This window comes from Balaenoptera borealis (genome assembly GCF_965194805.1).
Source record: "Balaenoptera borealis genome assembly, chromosome: 16".
In the NCBI taxonomy this organism is placed as follows: domain Eukaryota; kingdom Metazoa; phylum Chordata; class Mammalia; order Artiodactyla; family Balaenopteridae; genus Balaenoptera; species Balaenoptera borealis.
In genome coordinates, this window is record NC_138872.1 from 18,830,558 (window position 1) to 18,852,746 (window position 22,189).

At 41.1% G+C, this 22,189-nt stretch overlaps 1 protein-coding gene and 1 pseudogene across 2 annotated transcripts in view; one reads left to right on the forward strand and one right to left on the reverse strand.

Annotated features, from left to right (window-relative positions):
* CHD6 (chromodomain helicase DNA binding protein 6) overlaps positions 1 to 22,189 on the forward strand; it is a 210,138-nt gene that overhangs the window by 55,013 nt on the left and 132,936 nt on the right. The window contains exon 2 of the mRNA XM_082359464.1: positions 8,394 to 8,450. Within this exon, the coding sequence (XP_082215590.1) occupies positions 8,418 to 8,450 (33 nt within the window). The 5' untranslated portion in view covers positions 8,394 to 8,417. The remainder of the gene's footprint in view (positions 1 to 8,393; positions 8,451 to 22,189) is intronic.
* Positions 14,475 to 20,774, reverse strand: LOC309613062 (cytotoxic granule associated RNA binding protein TIA1 pseudogene; annotated as a pseudogene). Its single transcript has one exon. The product of its transcript is annotated as a cytotoxic granule associated RNA binding protein TIA1 pseudogene (transcript).

The window sequence follows — 22,189 nt, forward strand, 5'->3', positions numbered from 1 at the left end:
GTGAGCACAGTATATCTTTCCATTTATTTGTGTTGTTTTCAGTTTGTTTCATCAATGTCTTATAGCCTCAGAGTACAGGTCTTTCAGCTTCTTTGTTCAATTTATTCCTAGGTATTTTACTCTTTTTGATGCGATTGTGTTTTCTTAATTTCTCTTTCTGATAGATCATTATTAGTGGATAGAAATGCTATAGATTTCTATTATTAATTTTATATCCTGCAACTTCACTGAATTCATGTACTAGTTCTAATGGGTTTTTGTTGGCATCTGCAGGGTTTTCTATATGTAGTATCATGTCATCTGCAAATAGTGATAGTTTTACTTTCCAGTTTGTTTTTTAAAAGTTCCTGCTGAAGGTTCAGGCAAGGCTCACGTTGGGCCAGCTTGGGTCATATGTTCTTTTTTTTTTTTTTTTTAATAAATTTATTTATTTATTTATTTTTGGCTGAGTTGGGTCTTTGTTGCTGTGCTCGGGCTTTCTCTAGTTGCAGCCAGTGAGGGCTACTCTTTGTTGTGGTGTGCGGGCTTCTCATTGCTGTGGCTTCTGTTGTTGCAGAGCACAGGCTCTAGGCACGCGGGCTTCAGTAGTTGTGGCGTGTGGGCTCAGTAGTTGTGGTTCGTGGGCTCTAGAGCGCAGGCTCAGTAGTTGTGGCTCACGGGCTTAGTTGCTGCACAGCATGTGGGATCTTCCCGGACCAGGGCTCGAACCAATGTGTCCCCTGCATTGGCAGGTGTACTGTTAACCACTTTGCCATCAGGGAAACCCCTTTCCAATTTGGATGCCTTTTATTTCTTTTTCTAGTCTGATTGCTATGGCTAGGACTTACAATACTATACTGAATAAAAGTGGCAAGAGTGGGCATCCTTGTCTTATTCCTGATCTAAGAGGAAATGCTTTTAGCTTTTCACTGTTGAGTATGATATTAGCTGTGGGTTTGTCATATATGACCTCTATTATGTTGAGGTATGTTCCCTCTGTGCCCACTTTGTTGAGAGTTTTTATCATGAGTGGATGTTGAATCTTGTCAAAAGCTTTCTTTGCATCTATTGAGATTGTCCTATGATTTTTATCCTTCATTTTGTTAATGCGGTATATCACTGTTTTCTAGAAATATTTTGGAAAGTAGTAGGAAGAATAGCTACAGATCTACCTCTGGGAAGAGTGAGTCAGGAATGGCGGGGAGTAGAGTCAGAGGGATATTTTTTGCTTTAAGCTTTATATTATTGAATTCTTAAGCTAAGTACATTTTTACTTTGAAAAGGTATGAATGATGCATGCTGAGAAATTGGACTAACAGAACAGAATAAACAGGAAAGGGAAAAAAGATAGAGGCCACCAATTATGATGAAGAAAGTAGGAGCTCAAAGCTTTTTCTGTAAACATAGCTTTCCCATTTATTCACTCACTCATTCCACAGATAGTCATTTATGAGTCCAAATGTCAGGCACTGAGCCTGATGCTACAGGACAGAGTCCCTTCCCCAGAGGGTGCTTAGGCCCTTAGCCGATGGCATGCACAGACAGGGAAAAGATGACATGGTGATATAGCTGCTGTGGCTTAGTGCTTCTCACGAGATGCTTTCAGGGTTTAGGGAAGTCGGGTAAGACATCCTGGAGAATGTGACACCAGAGTTGAGTTTCAAAGGATAAGAGACAGGAGTGGAAGGAGAGTGGAAGGGTTTTCCTGGTGAAGCATAGCTTGAACCTCAAGTATTCAGTACCGTTGGGTGAATGGTGGAAGGTAACGTCAGAGCAGCAGACTCAGAATAGAGGCCAGATCGCTTACGCAGGGCTCTGTGCCATGAGGAGTTTGTTTTCCTTTTTGAAGACACTGCAGAGGTATGATCTGATTTTGTTTATACTTTAGGAAAACATACTCTTGGTCCAATGAGGGTAATGGCATGAGGGTAGAAGGTACTTAGAGTAGAGACTTAGGAGGCTAGATCTGGTAAAAAAAAAAAAAAAATCCCCCTGCCAAAAAAGTGGTAATAAACTAAAGAGGTGGACTGGGGAGGAACCACGGGATTCAGGAATTAGGAAGGAGTTAAGGGAAAGGGAAGTAGTTAAGGATGACTGAACTCTGGGCTGGGTGGCAGGTCGTGGGACCCTAGCCTCTAGGGGGGGACATAGGAGCAGGTGTGTGGGTGTAAAGGCAGCACTGAGTTGTGGGTTTTTTTTGTGGCATCTGTGGAATACCTAATTGGAACTGGCCAGGATGTGGATGGACATGCCTACCTGGAGGTCAGGAGGAGGACTTGGATTTGGAAATGTGCAGTCGTCCTGGTGTAGAGATGAAGTCTGGGAGTTGAGTGGAGAACTCAGGGAGCCCTTGTGGTATTAAGCGTGTTTAGCCCTGGGGGCGCCGACATTTAAGGGTTAGGCCTTATAATAGGAGGATCCTATGGAGGAAGCTGAGCTTTGGAGGCCTGCAGTCAGAGGCAAAGCAGGAGAGAATGGCTTCCAAGAAACCAGTGAGATGAGAATTTTAAAAGGAGGAAATGGTCCATAGTTTAAAGTGCTGCAAGGAAGTCAGGCTAAAGCCTTGGATTTGGCAGCTAGGGAGTCATTGCTAAGAGCAGCTTTAGGGAAGTAATATGGGAGGAAGTGAAAATTCAGGTGTGGGATTTGTTGGTATAGTTACTGTTCTGAGATAGAGTTGAGCCTGTTTCTTTGTTGAGAGAAGAGCTGTAGAAAGAGAGAGGCTTAGTGATGATTTTAGGAAGTGATTCTTCATGGAACAGATGTTTATGGAGCACCTGTTATGAGCCCAGTGCTGGTGCAGACTCAGGAAGTACAGCATGAACAAAACAAAGCTTACACTCGTGTGTGTGCATCTCACAGGTAATAAATTTATAGTCAGCTAGACATAATGTAATGTCAGGTGGCAACAGGTGCCAGGATTCTTCAGCTAAATTGGGCTGAGAAGGTAGAGAGTGCGGGCGGGGGTGGGGGGAGTCACGTGGTTGGGGAAGACTTCAGGGGTTGGGTGACGTCTGAGGGGCAGCCTAAACGAAACGAGGAGAGACTGACTGCAAAGTGATCCAGAGGCTGAGATGGCTGAGAAGTGCAAGAGGACGGACCCCCAGTACTGATGGAAGAGTAGTTGTCCTCAGGAAAGGGGGCCACCTTCTCTCCTCTGACCCTGGCAGGAAGCCCACAGGACAGGCGACACTAGAGGCTGCCAGACAGCTCCCGTGCACCGTGCTACAGACACCGGATTCCGAGCCCTTTACGTTCTCCTGATACTCTCTGAGGTGTAGGTGTTGTCACCCTTTTTTATAGGTGAGGAAACAAAGTCTGGAAGAGGTTTTACCTGGCTCTGGCTCATCGCTCTTAGAGCCTGGATCTCCTCTGCTTTTTGGCACTTCAGACCCTCGCTGTTACCCTCTCGTGGGCTGCTTCTGGCCTAGCAAAGGACAGAGATAAATCTGTCCAGTTTGTGCAGGTTGGGTGGGGAGGTGGGAAGTGAGAAGTTGAGGGATACCCCGCCCATCGGACCCTCTTTGTGGTCAAGGATGTCTGTCCCGAGTCTCGGCAAGAGGTGGTCCCTAGGAGCTCCTCGCTGCCTTCTTGATTCGCTTTTCTCAAGTGGGTTGTTATTCCCCATGTCCTGTGCCTGCTCCCTTCTCACATCCCCACACCTCCCGCCAGCACTGTGGGATTGCCTCATCTGTGCCTGCTGCTGTAAGGGGGGCATGAATTAATGATAAAAGTACGTGGTCATTGTGGAAGATTTGAGGTAGATCTGATTTTTGAAGTAGCTTCCCACTTACTCTCTGTCCCAAAGTGCGTGATAGCGTGGAAGGGATTTGGTGGCCTGTTAACAGCGAAGGTCCCTGTCCCTCCTGCTGTCAGCTGTGTCTTCTGCTGTCCCTGTGGATATAAGGACCATGGCAGGGTCTGCTGTGTGTGCACTTGTCCGTGTTTCCGTAAACACACACTCTTGTAATGCAATAGACCCCAGGTGGCAGAATTCTCCAGACAGAGTAAATTTAAATAATTTCTGTAAATGAATGGTAAAATGGTGTGTACCTGTTGTTTTATTATTTTTTAAGTGTCCATAACACAGCACTGAGGAACTTGGAAATGGTGCAGGCACTGGGGCAGAATTTTTGAACTGGAAAGAGAAAAAGTAATAAATTTCAAAATATTACTATTGAAACCTGGCACCCATCTTTCTTAATAGAAGCATCGTGAGGTAGGTGAGTGTAAGAAGGAATGGGAATTTTTATATTGTTTGCTTTTTATATTATTAGCAGCTAACCTTCCTGTGAAGGTAATTAAATGCTACTTTCATACATAAGCATTGAAAGGCAGTGAGGAGTCCTCCCAGTTTTCATGTAATTCAGAAGTTACACACTTTTCTTTTTTTACATACACTTTTTCCTCTTAACAAATTTCCTGGTTTGTCCACACAGTTAGGAGTTTCAGAATATATTTGTATTATGCTTCTAATTAAGTTGTGGGACGCTGAAATTACTGTTTTAATTTTTACTTTATCGAGCCCAAGAGATCTGTCTAATCACAACTTCTGGGTGATGGCAACACAGCAGCAGAGGCTCTAAAACCATTTCCAGTGGTGTGCAGAAGTACCTGCTTTAGGGTAGATCTGGTCATCCATTCCTGCTACATAACATTTAGCTTCACGAAAAGACTAGGTGGTTTTGTATTTTTTAAACTTGTGTCATCAAAGAGGTAAAATAAAAAGTAGAGGTAACCGAAGAAAGAGTGCCTTGTAGCTGTTTGGAGAAATAAAAGTCAACAAATGTTTATTGAACACCTATTGATTTTTTAAAAAATATTTATTTAATTTAATTAATTAATTTATTTGGTTGCGCTGGGTCTTTGTCATGGCAGGTGGGCCCCTTAGTTGCGGCTTGCCTGCTCCTTAGTTACGGCACGTGCATTCATTAGTTGTGGCCGGCAGGCTTATTAGTTGCGGCTCTCAGGCTCCTTAGTTTGCAGCATGCACGTGGGATCTAGTTCTCTGACCAGGGATTGAACCCAGGCCTCCTGCATTGGGAGCTCAGAGTCTTAACCACTGCGCCACCAGGGAAGTCCCTATTGATGTTGTTTGTATCTGTTTTCTTGTGGAGTGGCTGTGAGCTGGTGTGTAGCAATCCATCCAGGTGCTAGAGATGGTTTCACAGTAACAATGTGAGGTTGGCCAAAGACTGCATTCAGTGAACTAGAGCAGTTATTCTTACAGCATCATCACTGGGATGCACTTGGATGTCACACACACCGTCTCTCTCAGAGAATGGGGTGGGGGTTATCTGTGCAGCGTGAATATCCCTGAGGGTGCAGGTGGCAGTATCTTGCATGTGAACAGATGATGGGGGACGGTGAGATTTGGTTTAGAATCTTTCACCCAACTCTTTTCCTCCAACCCTTCTCTCTGCTGAGTAACCACATTCACGCCACACTTGCGTCAGCCTCTTCCCGGTCTTTCCAGCTTGTGCTCATCTGCCGTCTCTGATCTTCCCAGGCCCTGTGATGACACGGGCCCAGGGAATGGTGGGCCCGTGTGACCTCCATGGCCCTCTGCATTGCCTGAGCTCTGCTGTGACAGGCGTTTTCATGTTGTGCCCCACCTCACCGCTGAGCTTCCTCTCGGCTTTATTTCCTGCTGGCTTATTTCCTTGGGATGGATTCCTGAAAGCGGAACTGGCAGATCAATGGACTGTGGCAGTTCATAGATCTAGTGGCACGTTGCCTGAGTGCTTTCAGAAAGCCTGAAACAATGAAAGGTGCCATCAGTAAGGATCAGTTTGGTCCACAGTTTTCCCCACATTCCTGGCAGTGCTGGGGCCCTGTTTTATTTGCATGCTAGTTTGTGGTACTTGATCAGAAATTGTGTCTTTTGATGTCTCTATTGCATTATACTTGATTTTTTTATAAATTAAAAAGTAGTTTTTATTGGCACTGGACTTCTGTATTTTGTAAATGATTGATTTCATTTTGTTGGGTAGAATTTTATTTGAGTATATGTGTCTGGTTATTTATAATATCCCTTTTTATTAGCCAGAATTTATTTTCCAAACGTCTTTCTTCGTTTCAGAATTTGTGGCAGTTTGTGATAGTTGAGAGTGTTGGTTTTCTGGGGTCTGATAATTTGAAATTGAGAGATAAAGAAGATAAACTTGTACTAACGTAGTTTACCTAGTGCTGACACCACTGTAACAGAGTTTAGGTGGTAAAATCCTTTGAACTGCCCTGATTCAGAGCCCTTACCTTGCCATTTCTCAGGAATCTATGGTTTTCTTGAGGAAATTGTTCCATCAAATGCTAGTCCTCACACTGATCCTTAGAAGCACTGTTTGCTGACTTGGCTTTCCCTTTTCTTGATTTGGCCAGTTCTTCTCTGCCCTCCTCTCCTTCCCGCTTGGTCTAGGCCCCGCCTGCACCCACTTTGCAGCTTGTTACCTCCTTGGATGCTATGCTCTTTGCAAGCAGCAATATCCTGGTAGCATTTTATGGTCCTTTTAATAGAAAACGCTTCTGACTCTTGGAGGAAAAAACCCCCTGAAGTTACCAGACTTTAAACTGGTAAACTGTAATTGTGGCCCCAGGGATGATTGAAATCCTTCATTTTTCTCAGTTGCATCATACACACCATGAGCCCACTTAGAAGGTGGGACTGTCTCACTTTAATCTTAAAGTTCTCCCTGATGCCTGCACATCACATTCATTTGGATATGAGAAATAATTATAACATAAGAATAATTGTGTGCCTCTGGGATGTTTTCCTAGCTCTCTGGGATGTCCAGGAAGTCAAAGTAAACAATAAATATGAGGCGGTGTCTACATCCGGACTAGAACCGGAAGCCAGGATACTATGATCCTTCCATAGTTTGTCTATGGGGAAGGTGAGAGAGTGAGTGACTCAGGCCGCCCCAAATTCTGGGTTTCCTAAAATAGCATTCTTTCTGTTCCCTGGGATGCCCTTAGTGCACTTCAGTGACCTCTCAAGCCACTTGCTGGGCTCTTGTCGCTATGGTGCTGAAAAGTCATTTATGAGAAAAAGTCCAGGTGTCATTATGCTTGGAGTGGGGATGGGGCTTAAGTCCTGGGTACAATAAAATCATTTCAAAAGATCATATGAGGGCTTCCCTGGTGGTGCAGTGGTTGAGAATCTGCCTGCCAATGCAGGGGACACGGGTTCGAGCCCTGGCCCAGGAAGATCCCACATGCTGTGGAGCAGCTAAGCCTGTGCACCACAACTACTGAGCTTGCACTCTGGAGCCCGCGAGCCACAACTACTGAGCCTGCGTGCCTAGAGCCCATTCTCCGCAGCAAGAGAAGCCACCGCAATGAGACGCCCGCGCACCTCAACAAAGAGTATCCCCCTGCTTGCTGCAACTAAAGAAAGCCCATGCGCGGCAACGAAGACCCAGCGCAGCCAAAAATAAAATAAAATAAATAAATTATTTTTTTAAAAAAAGATCATGTGAAATATTGGAATGGAACTTATTTTGTCAGTTTAAAGTGCACATTGTTTAAAACATCAAGTGATGTAGGAGAGCATGTGATGAAATGCAGGAGTGCCCTGTCCTGTCTCACACCAGCTCCTCTCTCCTTCAAGACGACGACTTTTAACTCTTTTAGCTCTATTTTATTGTGTATATTTCTTTTTATTTATTTATTTATTTTTGGCTGCGTTGGGTCTTTGTTGCTGCGCGCGGGCGTTCTCTAGTTGCGGCGAGCGGGGGCTTCTGCGGGGGCTTCTCATTGCGGTGGCTTCTCTTGTTGCGGAGCATGGGCTCTAGGCGCACGGGCTTCAGTCGTTGTGGCACGTGGGCTCTAGAGCGCGGGCTCAGTAGTTGTGGCGCACGGGCTTAGTTGCTCCGCAGCATGTGGGATCTTCCCCAACCAGGACTTGAACCCGTGTCCCCTGCATTGCCAGGCAGATTTTTAACCACTGCACCACCAGGGAGGCCCCTGTTGTGTATATTTCTATTTCTTGATCTCCAGTTGTAGATACTATTTACTGATTTTCTTCCAAAAGAAATGAGGGCTTTGCTTATTAATTCTGCCCCCTCTCCACCCCTCTCAATATAGTCATGTCATTATTTTTGGTTCCTCTTTTAGTTTCCTTTGTAATTTAATATGCCAGCATCTTTTATAACTTGTTTTATCCACAAAGACAGTATCTTTTTGACTCCACTCCATCTGGAGCAAAAAACTAGGGTTTAGGATGGGAGTAGGTAGGTTTAGGCCTATATGTAGGGCTCTGGCGGGTGCTGGGCTAGAAGACCACTAATTGTGTAAGTGTTCTGTAGAAGTAATCCTCTATTCTGTGTTTTCCTCATGTGTCACAGCTAATCTTGAGATAATCTAAAATGTTTCATTTTGGATTTTAGCATAATCTTTGCCTTTTTTATGTTTTACAGAAATAAAATAATTGCCTTTAATAGATGATAATGAAAATACAGAAGAAAGAGAAGCAGGTAAGAGGTCACATATCTTTTAAGTGAATGCATCCAGCATACACTGGTGCTTTTTTACAAGAGGTGATGCTGGCAGTTTTGGCTTATCTCTTAGCCTCTGGTAGTTACCCTGCTGCCTGTTTCCCATTCTCCACGTGGTAACTGAGAGCTGTGTTCTGAATGACTTAATACATAGATTTTTACTATGCTCAGGTCAGCTCTATCCAGGAATAAATGGAACAAAGATTGTAGATCAGAATATTATTAAAAATCAGCTATGCGAAAGAGAAATAGCTTACCAAGTTTTTATAAAGAGAGAAGTGATCGCTTCTTTATAGTTTACATATTTATTATTTTCGATGTTTGGTTAAACTAAAAGCATTCACTTATAGAATTCTTATTTATCATGATGTGCTGAAGTTTTCTCCTGCAGAAAATAGTGAACATTAACTGTTTGGCATTTGGTTTCCTGAAGGGGAGGGGAGTTGATAAAAACATTTGGCCCTTGTGACGCATCCTGCTAAGATCTTTTTCCTTAGTTGGTACTTATGTGTTCCAGGTGATTACATTTTCAGAGGATCCCAGAGACCTAAACCAGTGTGGCTCAGGGAGGTGAGATGAGGGGACCTGCCTGTGTCTCTTAGAAACAGGCTGTCTCTGATGGGCTGGTTTTCCTTTTACAGAATTGAATGACAACCTGGTAACTGGGGAGATCCGAATCCCTGCCCTTCAGCTGGGACCCTATGCAAAGAGGTTGGGTGGGACCAGCCACTTTCCTCTCTGCTTGTAGAGCACTGAGTAGTCGGATACAGGGTGACCTAGGGCTATGGTTACAAGGACTATTCTCTGTTCTGTTCCCAGTAGATAGATCCTTATGAAACCAAAACAAAACAGCCTGTTTTGGGAAAGAATTGAGTCACCTGCTGCCAATTTTAATAGGAAGAGCAGTGCCTAAACACTGTCTACACTCTGATTTCCTCCTGTCCTGGCTCTGTAGAGTCAAAAGTTAGTAGACAAACACTGTAGAGAATGCAGTTCCATCTGCCAGGATTTTATCCTATGGATATACTCAGATGGGTGTGTAGGTTTCATTGTGACTTTGTTTATTATAGCAAAATTGGAAATGAACTTAAATGTCCATCAAAAAGGCAACTACAGGCATGCCTCATTTTACTGTGCAGGTATTACATTTTTTACAAATTGAAGGTTTGTGGCAGCCCTGCCTTGAGCAGGTCTATCATCGCCATTTTCCCAACAGCATTTGCTCACTTCGTGTCTCGGTGTCACATTTTGGTAATTCTCTCAGTATTTCGGACCTTTCCATTATTATTATATTTGCTATGGTGATCTGCGGTCCGTGATCTTTGGTGTTACTGTTGTAATTGTTTTGGGGTGAACTTCATTGATAAATGTCTGTGACTGCTCCACCAACTGACTGGCTCTTCCTCCGTCTTTCACCTTCTCCTCCGGTTTCTGAGCCCAGGAAGCAACCATTCCTTGAGACACAACAAGATGGAAGTTAGGCCACTTAATAACCCTACAGTGGCCTCTAGGTGTTCAAGTGAAAGGACCAGTTGCTCGGCTCTCACTTTCGATCAAAAGCTAGAGGTGATTAAGTTTAGTGAAGAAGGCACATGGAAAGCAGAGACAGGCTGCAAGTGAGGCCTCTGGTGCTAAACAGTTTAGCCAAGTTGTGGATGCAAAGGAAGGATTCTTGAAGGAAATTAAAAGTGCCGTTCCAGTGAACACGCAAATAAGAAAGCACCACAGCCTTATTGCTGATATGGAGAAAGTTTGAGTGGTCTGGATAGAAGATCAGACAAATCACACCATTCTCTTAAGTCAAAGTCTAATCCAGAGCAAGGCCCTAACTCTCTTCAATTCTGTGAAGGCTGAGAGAGGTGAGGAAAGTGTAGAAGAAAAGTTTAAAGCTAACAGAGCTTGGTTCCTGAGGTTTAAGGAGAGGAGCTGTCTCCATAACCTAAAAGTACAAGGTGGAAGCAGCAAGTGCTGATGTAGAAGCTGCAGCAAATTATCCAGGAGATCTAGCTAAGGTAATTAATGAAGGTGGCTACACTAAACAACAGATTTTCAGTTTAGACAAAACAGCCTCCTATTGGAAGAAGATGCCATTTAGGACCTTGATAGCTATAGAGGGCAAGTCAGTGCCTGTCTTCAAAGTTTCAAAAGACAGGCTGACTCTCTTGTTAGGGACTAATGCAGCTGTTACTTTTAGGTTGAAGCCAGTGCTCATGTACCATCCTGAAAATACTAGGGCCTAGTATGAGAATTATGCTAAATGAGATTATCCTAAATTATCCTAAATGAGAATTATGCTAAATCTACTCTGCCTGTACTCTCTAAATGGAAATTATAAAGCCTGGATGATAGCACATGTGTTTACAACATGGCTTACTGTATGTGTAAGTCCACTGTTGAGGCCTACTGCTCAGAAAAAAAGATTTTCTTTCAAAATATTACGGCTCATTGACAATTCACATGGTCACCCAAGAGCTTTGATGGAGTTGTACAGCGAGATTTATGATGTTTTCATGCCTGCTCACACAGCATCCATTCTGCGGCCCATGGGTCAAGGAGTAATTTTTGTCTTTCAAATCTTATTATTTAGGACATACATTTTGTAAGGTTGTAGCTGCCATAGATAGTGATTCCTCTGATGGATCTGGGCAAAGTAAGTTGAAAACCTTCTGGAAAGGATTCACCATACTGGATACCATGAAGAACATTTGTGATTCATGGGAAGAGGTAAAAATGTCAACATTGACAGGAGTTTGGGAGAAGTTGATTCCAACCCTTATGGGTGACTTTGAGGGGTTCAAGACTTCAGTGGAGGAAATAACTTCCGATGTGGTGGAAAAGACAAGAGAACTAGAATTAGAAGTGGAGCCTGAAGATGGGACTGAATTGCTGCCATCTCATGATAAAACTTGAACAGTTGAGGAGTTGCTTCTTATGGATGTGCATAGAAAGTGGTTCCTTGAGATGGAGTCTACTCCTGGGGAAGATGCCGTGAAGGTTGTTGGGATGACAACAAAGGATTTAGAATATTACATAAACTTAGTTGATAAAGCGGCAGCAGGGTTTGAGAGGATTGATTCCAATTTTGAAAGGAGTTCTGCTGTGGGTAGAATGCTGTCAGACAGCACTGCATGCTACAGAAAATTGTTTGTGCAAGGAAGAGTCAGCTGATGTGGTAAACTTCATCGTTGTCGTATTTTAAGAAATTGCCGCAGACACCCCAGCTTCAGCAGCCACCAGCCTGATCGGTCAGCAGCCGTCAGCACCGAGGCAGGACCCTCCACCAGCAAAAGCACTGTGACTTGCTGAAGGTTCAGATGATGGTTAGCATTTTTTTAGCAGCAAAGTATTTTTATTTTATTTTAATTTAATTTTTTTTTTTTATAGAAAACATAAAGGAACTTTAATATCCAAACAGTCAGGGCAAAGAGTACTGGATTAATGACCCATTAAGTGTGAACCACTTTAGGTTCTTCACAGTAACAGATGTATTTTAAAGTAAAATTTGAATGCATATTGCAGAGAATGAATTGAATCCATCTTAAAAACTTCAATTTCCTTACCTGATACTAATACCAGTATGATTTTTAGACTGTAAATTTTTTAAATGATTTAACACTGAGAGTAAGATTTAAAGCAGAGTTAGCAATGTTCCTGAATTACAAATTTGTTCAGTAGTCAGCCTTTGAGTAATAGTACTTTCTTCTCAAAAAGTAGTCAATGTACGTTTTAGAATTGTGCAATAAGAAAATATTGGCTAATAAAAAGTGTTATTACTTGAGATAGTCAAAATGAAAGAAAAACTATACTTTTGCTTGGATTATTTATGCCCAAATAATTTACCCTGCAGTCCACAGATGTATAGGGCATAAAATATTTTTGAATAAGAGAAAAGTGAGGGTCCTAAAATAGGAACATAAACCAGAAGAACCTAAAAACAGCATCCTGTTATTTTATTTTTTGAGTATTTAAGCTGCTTTTGGTTGCATGCCCTGATCTGTAGAAGGTTAATTAACAAGGAAATAAAATTTCCAAGTGTTTAAAAAATTTACTCATCTTCCATAAAGCAAGTTTTAATGTATCAACACTTAGAAAATACACAGTGACTTGATGAAGCACCAGTACAACTGCATAGAGCTGAGCTCCAGAGAACTGTACATTTACGAGCTGTCTTTCCTGGGCTCTGGCCTACAGGAGTACTGGCTTAGAGGCCAGCTTCGAGTCATCTGCTCCTACCTGGAGGATACAGGCCACGAAACTCTTAGGGTTCCATGGGCCTCTTCTGTTCCTAAATAAAACACCAGGAGCTCTCTGGTCTTAAAAACAACCAAGCATCCAAATATGTATACTGGGGACCCTTCCCCTTTGTGAGTCAAAGGAGAGGAGAGTTTGTGACTTTCGCTGAAAACAAAACAAAACAAAATCTCCCACAATTCTTCTAAGAGACTGAAATGTACTAGAAATTTCAAAACTAGAACAATGCCATCAAAGATTAAACCTCTTAATGCTCGGAGCCACCCCAAAATAATAAAATTGGGAACTCCAGGAGAACAGGTACCAAAAGAATCAAAGTAATGAATGCACTGAGGATTCTCCTCTTTGAAGGCTGTTTAAGGAGGTAGGATTTCACGGGTTTTTGTTTGTTTATCTTTTGGCCTCTGAACATTTTAAAAATGCTTTGCCCAGCCGGTCATTCAGGCTAATTTTGGAGTTCACAAGAAACCGTAAGCCTGACAAAGATATTCTACAGTTTCACAGCTATCATTTGTACATATTAAAATCAAGTTGATTTATTCTTTTTGAGTAAGTACAACTAGAATATGGCAAATTAATATATTTCTTTACATACAACTTTGTGTCTCAAAGTTCTTGAAAAACAAGAGCAGATAACTTTGTATTCAGAGACTATCAAAGTGTGTACTTGATATTCACATGCAAACAAAACCTTATGAATCTCCTGTCAATTCTGCATGATGCCTTTAAGGAGGAAATTACATACAAAATTGCTAACTGTGCAAAATGTTAAATTGCTAAAACATTTTACATAATGAAATACATGTAAATGTAGAAGTTGACACATGAACTTAACATGGGTTCATAAGAACTTACCACATTTCAGAGATTTTCTTTAGTAACAAGTTTTTGTTTTTATATTTCCTGGTACACAGCAAAGTTTATCACAGAAGATAAAAACCCTTTTAAACAAATTCAACAGGGAATTCTTGAGGCACCTTCTCATATAAAACACAAGATGAAAACAATTATCAATCCACCTGAGAAAAGTTTTCAATCTAAAGATCATTTTTTCCCATTTAAGTATATTTTATAGACCTTTAATAAGGCAAGACAAATTTGTGAAAAAATTTAGATACAAAAATGATGTAAACTAATAACTTATACTTAAAAACCCCAAAGGGAAAACAGTGGAGATGGGGCAGCTCAAACAATGCCTATTTCAGAAAAACCTAAAATAGAATTGTGCATAAGCTGAAGATTACAAAGAACTTCTAGACTCTGCACAGTTTTGGTTTTCCTTTTTTCTTTTTTTTAATCTTTATATTACATGTTTTAAATCATATCAGGAGTGCAAACTATAACTGCACACACTACTTCAGTGGAAAAAAGTTCAACATTGTGCAATTTTCTGCCTCCAGTTTTAAAAAGTGGCAGCAATCCCTGCATTTGTATTTGAAACAAGGATGTGAGAAACTTTATCAAAAAAGGTAATGAAGGCAAAAATTGGCAGACATCCAGCATATTGTTTCTTTTTAAAATAATGTGGATGGTAATTTCATGATTAAAAAATGAATCTTTTAAATAAATACATTGTATCTGACATTTGCACTGACTGATTTGATAAATCTTTAAGTAAACAACGGCTTTACTACACTCCCTGTAGCCTTAAGCCACTGGCTTTAGGTTCTGGAGTCCTTTTTCACTGGGTTTCATACCCTGCAACTTGATACCCTGCAGGCTGATTAGGCATCATGCTGCCATTCTGTCCTGGAGGCGGCTGCACTCCATAATTTGGTCCCATCCATGGTGCAGAAGACTGTTTAAATCCCTGCTGGTTCCATAGCTGGCCATACATTCCATATGTGGGTACTTGCCAAACCATTAGGCATATATTGGCCAATTTGTTGTGCATTCCCATACCACTGGCCCCACTGGCCGTAAGCTTGTGGATATCCAGTTTGATTCTGCTGTTGCATGGGATTTATCATATCAAGAGTTTCTTTGCCCCAGTAGCATTTCACAACATGGCCTTCAATGGTAGTTCCATTAACAGAAACAACTGCATGTGCTGCACTTTCATGGGAATTGAACCAAACAAAAGAATATCCTTTATCTGGAAAGACTCGAATTTCCATTATTTGTCCAAATGGCGAAAAAGTCTGACGCATTAGTTGTTCTTTTAGCCCAGAAGTGACACCTCCACCGTATACAGTACAGTTGCTTGGACTAGACTGATTTACGACCTCATCCTATGATAGCTGTTTGGTGTTCGACTCATATGTACTCTTTGGACCTGGAGGCTTTCGGGTTGCCCAGTTAGTTCTGATTTGTCTTCCACCAAGCCACTGGCCACCTATCTGTTGAATGGAGTTTTCAGCATCCCATCTGTTGAAAAAGGAGACAAAGACATATCCCTTAGACTTTCCTGTTGCTATGTCTTTTACCACTTGGGCATCTGATATTCTTCCAAATGGTGCAAAAGCAGCTTTTGTATCTTCAGTTGTAATTTCTGGACTGAGATCACCAACAAAGACATGGAAATGACCTTGTGAACGCTGTGGGCTGACAACGGTACTACTGCTTGTATCCTTTTGACTGCTGTGGGTTGTTGCCCACTTCACTTTGACTTCCTTACCCATCATCTTCCGCCCATTCATAGCAGCTAGTGCTGCAGCTGCATGACGACGCTCATAAAACTCTGCAAAACAATATGGATCATTTCCAGCTGTGTCCATAATCATTTTGGAGAATTAAAGCTTCTGTCACATCTCAGGGAAGCTTGCTGACATATAGAGTCTTAGGCATTTCGTCCTCCATGGCTGCTGCTGTCGTGGCGGCGCCTCTGGGTCCAGCTCTCTACCCTTTACCACCTCACAAATCTTTTGAGCGGCTATGGCTGCGAAATAGCGGATTTTCTCGGCCGACCGGAGGTTACTGCGCCTCCTTCTTCGGCAGCAATTACACCAAACCGCCCAGCCCAGCACGAACAACGAAGCCCCAGGTCAAGATGGCGGTGAGCTGGGCGCCTTGGAGCAGCCTGGGAAGTGACCCGGGCCGCGCAGGCGCAGAAGAATCTTGCACTTTGGACCTCCTGTAATTTAATTTTTTTTAATCGAAGTATAGTTGATTTACAGTGTGCCAAGCAATAAGATATTTTAAAATTAAGGTATGTAGATTTTTTTTTTAGACATAGTGCTTGTGCACACTTAATAGACTACAGTATAGTGTAAACATAACGTTTGTATGCACCTGTAAACCAAAAAATTTGTGTGACTCACTTTACTACGGTATTTGCTTTCTTGTGGTGGTCTGGAACTGAACCTGCAATATCTGTGAGGTAGACCTGTATATACATCATAGCACATCTACCTAGTGGAATATTATGCTGCTGTTAAAAAGAACACATTACTGAAGAGAATCCCAAGCCCTTGAAACTACTGTCGTTTATGATACATGGGCAGATTTTTATTTCTTAGAACAATCTGCATATTTAATTTTTTAAACATTATTTAAGGTAAGCTTTCATTTCAGTGAAAACATTCTTTACCAGAATTACCCCAACATGAATTTAGGTTCTTTTCTTTTGAAAGTTCATATTAAGACCTTTGGTATGTCAGCCAGTTATCATGTAGCCTCAGTTAGATGGTTTTCATTTACACCTCATAGTATATGTTGATGAACAGGGCAGAGTTTTTATTTAAAAGTTAATATTAGATAGGTGGAGGAGCAAGTTAATTAAGTGGAGGAGTTGATCCTGCTTCTCTCATAGGTACTGGTGACAGGCCATACCGATGACTGAACTGCAAGACGTTGCTGAGCATGCTAGAGCAATCCACGGGCTCTAAAACCTATCTTTTGACATACCTTAACATATTTTTGTGTTTCTTGTTCTAATTCATTTTGTGCTCTGAAACATATACTTGAGAGGTCAGAGCAAAGTGATCAGGATGGTAAAAGACTGTTGACTCATTCAACATGGGGTATGATAGATGAAACTAAGATTACGTAGCCTGAAGAAGGGAATATTTAAAAGCATCTCTTGGAAAAGAGGTTGACTGTGTCTGTTGCTGGACCTGTAGGTGAGATTGGAGAGTTATAGGTGGACAGGCTTTAGCTCCATCTGAAGAAGACCGTCCTGAGAAGTTGAGCTGCCCAGCTGTGGCCTGCACCTTGCGGGCACTAAGCTCCCCACTCCTGGGAGAGACTGGAGAGCTGTTTGCTTGTGTGTCAAAGGCCAGGAAGTGGGCGTTTGGGCTGGATGACCTTAGTGGTACATCCTGACTAGAATCCTAGGGTTTACCAGGGCATTTATGTATGGTATTTATCTGTGGTACCAATATAAATAGTAGTCTAAGTAGATACAATTTTTAATTAAAATATTACATAATAATTATATATTACCAAGTGGTTCTTTCAGCTCATGTTACTGATATTACTCAATATATCACTAGCTGAAACAGACACGAAACAATTTTTTAAAAATAGAAATAAGCGGCTGAGTTTTAAATTCTATGAATAAAGTGGCTTTGAGTCCGTCTACATGCAGAAAACATTGGAATAAAGACAACCACTTCTAAACAGTGCATAGAATTGCCTCATCTCCTGTCCTGACCAGAGGGGTCTGGGAATCTCTGGTAACGAGACCTTGGGCCAACTTCAAAGTGGCAACAAAAGATCTAGGATCCGTGACATTTGACAAGTGTCACTGTGACTGTAGAGAATTGCCTCCCTCCATCTAACTTGGATTCACTCTTGGGAAAAGTAGCCCAAAGCTAGTATTCTGAGTATTGTGGGAAAAAAGCAGAAGTAACAGCAGTGAACTTCTTTCCACTTTTGATATGGTTTATGGTTTTCTCATTAACTCACTGTCTTTTGCCTCAGTTAGCCCGTCCCTTTACTATTGATGTGGTTTTGGATAAATTTTGCCAGTTTTGGGAAACTACGTAACATGTAGTGACCAAGGATCAAAAGTTCTCATTTTGGGAGGAAAACTGAAATATAGTACCCACTGCTAACAAAATGTGTTCTTAGGATGGTGGTTGTAGGTCTTCTGGTAGTTGCCAAGTCCACATTTGATGTTCTTTAACCCTCATCTTGGGATCCTTCTGGGTAGAGTTGAAAAGTCTTAGAGATCACTTATTTAATATTAAATGTTCTGCTGGATTGTTTGATTCTTCATGTATTATCCCATTCTGGTCTGGGGAACAAATGGATTTATAAAGAAATGGATAGAAGAGGAAAGTTAATGAGTTAACGGCTTTCTGGGGGAAAGGTTAGGGAGATACCCGTGGTGCTGGGGAGCGGATGATGGAAATCAAGTAGAGGTGGTTAGAGAGTCTTGCTAATTCTTATTCTGAGTTTGGTGTATGCAGAACATGAGGCAGTATCGTGAAGCAGTCAAGAGCAGTGGCTCTTAAAACCAGGAGTCAAACCCGGGTTCAGATCTTAGCTCTAGTACTCACTAGCTGTCTGACTTTGGGTGAGTTATTTAACCTCTCTGAACTTCTACTCTATAGAGTCATATTTGGAACCATAATATACTTCCTCTTAGAGTTGTTTTGAGACATAATCTGTTTAAGAAACTTAGTATATTGCCTAATACTCATTCCTTAATAAAGTCAGGTATTATTATGATCATTGCTGACATCTATTTTATCTTTCAAATATCAAAACAATTCTGAGTACTCAGAGTGGCTGTGACTAAAGGTCGAGATATATGAAAAGCACTGTTCCCTGCCCACACATAGTATTCCTAACTCCAGGCCGTGGTCTTGCTGGGCCTTGGTATGTGGAAATGGTATTGGCCAGGGTTTGCTTAAGTTCTGGGCTCAGGGGCTCTAGTAACCCAGGACTACAGTGAAATTACAGGTGGGCCAGGAAGGAAGAGGTAGGAAAATAGTCTTATTCTCTCTGTATTTGTTGATCTACTTGGCTTAGAAGATGTCACAAAAACATTTTAGAAGAGGTCTCTCTTAGCCTTGGTTGGCTGAAACAAACATCATTGCACTTTGACAGGTTAGAAAATTTAATCACTTTGAGCTTTTGGTTTGCTCATAAAAACCATAGTTGTTTGGAAAAAAAACCTCGTACTTTCTAGAAACAACACTTGTTAACAAACAGGCACTTATTAAGTATTTTCCTTCTCTCTTCCTAACTCTTTTCTGTCAGCATCTAAATTTAATAATCTACCTGCCCCCGGCTTTTTTACCACTTGGAATTAACAAGGTTTAGGTTGGCTTTGCCTAAAGATTTAGAGTAGTCAAAGAGTCTTGAAACATCGTAAGAGAAAAAACCACCACCACCCCATCCTGTTTTAAAAGCAAAAATATGAAAATAGAGGTGGAGACTTGACTGACAGGTTCAAGGACTTTGGGGTAGAGGGGCTTTGCAGAAATTACATCGTCAAATCTGTTGATCACTCTTCAGTCCTTAGCTTACGTGCTCCTCAGCAGCATTTGACACCTGTGATCATTCTGTCTTAAAATGCTCTCATCCTCTGGTTTCTGTGAAGCAACTCTTTCTTACCCTTTTTCCCTCCTATATCACTCACCTGACTGCTCCTTCACCCTGTCTGTAGGTTCTTCCCCCTCTGGGGCCCTTAAGTATTAGTGTTCCACAGGTTAGGTCCTGTTTCCTCTTCTTTCTTTATCCATTCTTCTTGGGCGGTCTAATTTATTCTCATAGACATTTCCCTTGGAAAGTATATCCAAGAGTGTCCTGGACACTTCTGCCTGAAACCGAACTCTTCTCCTCCTGGTGCTAACCAGCTGTGACCATGTGAGGAGCCATATAGGATTGAAATACCTGCTTCATCACCCAAAGCACAGAATTCCTGGGTGTGGAAGGATTGAATATGCTGAATACAGGGAAAAAACTCACAAACACAGAGGGGACACACAGACACATGCACACACTGACATTGTCCCTGTCCCTCCTCAGATGGGTCTTGCTCACTCAGCACAAATCTATTTGCCAAATGAATGAGTCCCCGTGCAATTGCAGTGTGATAAAGCCAAGGATATGTGGGGTTTTCTGTCTTTACTGTATTCCACAGGCAGGTGGTAACTATAAGAAGAAAGAGAAGGTGAAAAAATAAGACAATTCTAATTCTAATTGGAAAGTAGCTTTGCCACCTGAAGTGTCCACAAACCAACTCATAGTAGTAGTAATTACTTCTTATTTTGTATTTTCATTTTTGTTATTTGGACTTCTAAAAAAAGACAGGTCTCAAACTTAGTTAAGCTTGTCTGCTTATTTTTATGTTTAGCTGATTTCTTGATATTAAGTAAGTCTACACAGCGAACACTTTCCTCTCCCTGGGGAAGGTGGAAGACCCTGAAGCGATGGGCAGCAGGGGCTCACTGGGCCGCTCACCGCTGGGTTGAAATTGGAGGAAGCGCTTCTGGGTGAAGGGTGTGCAAGGGCCTTTGCAGCCCAAGTGCAAAGTACACTCTGCCCTGCCCTCACTCAGATGTAATCATAGTGCTGGCGCCTCTCATATTCTGCCTTTGATTCCTGAATACTGATGATTTGGAGGCGTGTGAATTGTCTGGCAAACAATTTTTCCTTCATTATTAAAGTCTTTAAAATTTTTCTATTACATCTATGTGAAAATTTTTCTATTATAAGTATCTTGAAAGCAGTATTCTCATTATTGAAAATTTAGATGTCTAGTTAATAAAAAAAAATTTTAAAACCCAAATTTGCACAGCCTCAAATGATTAACATTTTGTTTATTTTCTTCCATTCTTTCTTCAGTACACAGGTATTTGTTGTCATTTTTGTTTACACATACAATTTTGTAGACGTCTTTTTTCTCTTTTTTCAAATTGAAAATATTCATTTCATCCAATAATCATATGATTGAGTTTTACTATAAGCCACAAAGATCTTGGGGAACACCACAAAGTCACTGTCTCATGAAGCTTACTTTCTAATCATGGGAAACAGGTAAAGGCAAACAAATAATAACTTTGAGAAAGTTTTGAAAAAATGAAGTGAAAGTTGCCCACAATCTTATCTCCCAGACATAATGATGGTATGTGTCCTAAATTTATTTTAAAAAGCTAATGTTGGTATAGCCTTCTTAAAAAAAAATGGGATTAGATCATAGGTTTTCTTTTTTTACTTTCCCACATGTTGTGGACACTTTTTAAATGTCAACTAAAACTTTGTGTAACAATGGCTGTGTAGTAGTATTCTATATGATGGATGTGCTATTAATTTAAGCATTTTCCTAAAGGTCGACAAATAGAGTATTTACAGTTTTTTACTCTATTAAAAATAATTCTGTATCAGATATTCTTATACATAAACCTTTGGAGTATCTAAATGTTTCCTTAGTTTATGTTCTCAAAGAGAAATTGTTCACTTTAAAAGCATATCCAAAATTAAAATTTTAGTATTATTGCTACTCTCCCCTGCAAAAAATCTTTTAATAGTTGATGCTCCTGCCAGCAACATATGAGAGGACCCTTTTCAGTATATTCTTACATTGAATTTTTTAAAATTGAGATATAATTCACATGCTGTAAAATCCACACTTTTAAAACATGCAGTTCTGTGGTTTTAGTATATTCACAAGATTGTGTAAAGATCACCACTTTCTGATTCCAGAACATTTCATCATCCCCCAAAGAACCTTATGCCCATCACCAGTCACTCTGTTTTTTCCCTCAACCCCTGGCAACCTCTGCTCTACTTTTTGTCTCTATGGATTTGCCTGTTTGGGGTATTTCATATACATGGAATTGTACAATATGTAGTCTTTTGTGCTTGGCTTCTTTCACTTAGCATAATTCTTTCAGGGTCTATCCATTTTGTCGCCTGGGTGATCTTCTTAGATTCTAATTTGACTTTCAAGTACTTGAGTGATTCTTAGGGGGTTAACCCAGGTTTGTCCTTGGACCTCTGTTTGGGAACCATTGACCTAGGCTGTGATCTTTCCATTAGTTCTTAAATCCTTTACAACTGACCCAGAACCTGTTTCTCTAGATTCACATTTTTAAGTGTCTTTGCTAGGAGTATTGTAGGTTGATCATCTTCAGTCAATGTGTTTTGTTACTATCAGTGCGGTTTATGAGTTGGCATTGTCGCATGTTTCATCAGTCAGTCTCTCTCAGTTTTATCCTTGTGTTCCTAGATGCTCGTCTCTTTAAATTGTCAGTGTAATGTAAAATGTTGTTACTGTGGTCCATCATCTGAAGTCTGTCCCTTTTAGGGCCATTTTCAAAGCGGTAATTTAATGCCCTTCTTAGTAGAAGCTGAAACAAAGACTTTATTTAGGCTCTTTGCCTTTTCCCCCACTGACCTTGAGAAACATGGAAGAAATATTTTTTGTCTTATATTTTTAATCCTCAGCAGATATCTTTTCCAGGCTCCCAACAAGGTGCCTTAAAAATAAAAACATTTCTGGTGGATTATTGACTTTCAAGATTATAATTTCATATTTTTGGTTACTAATATCTGCCTTTTGGAACACTTCC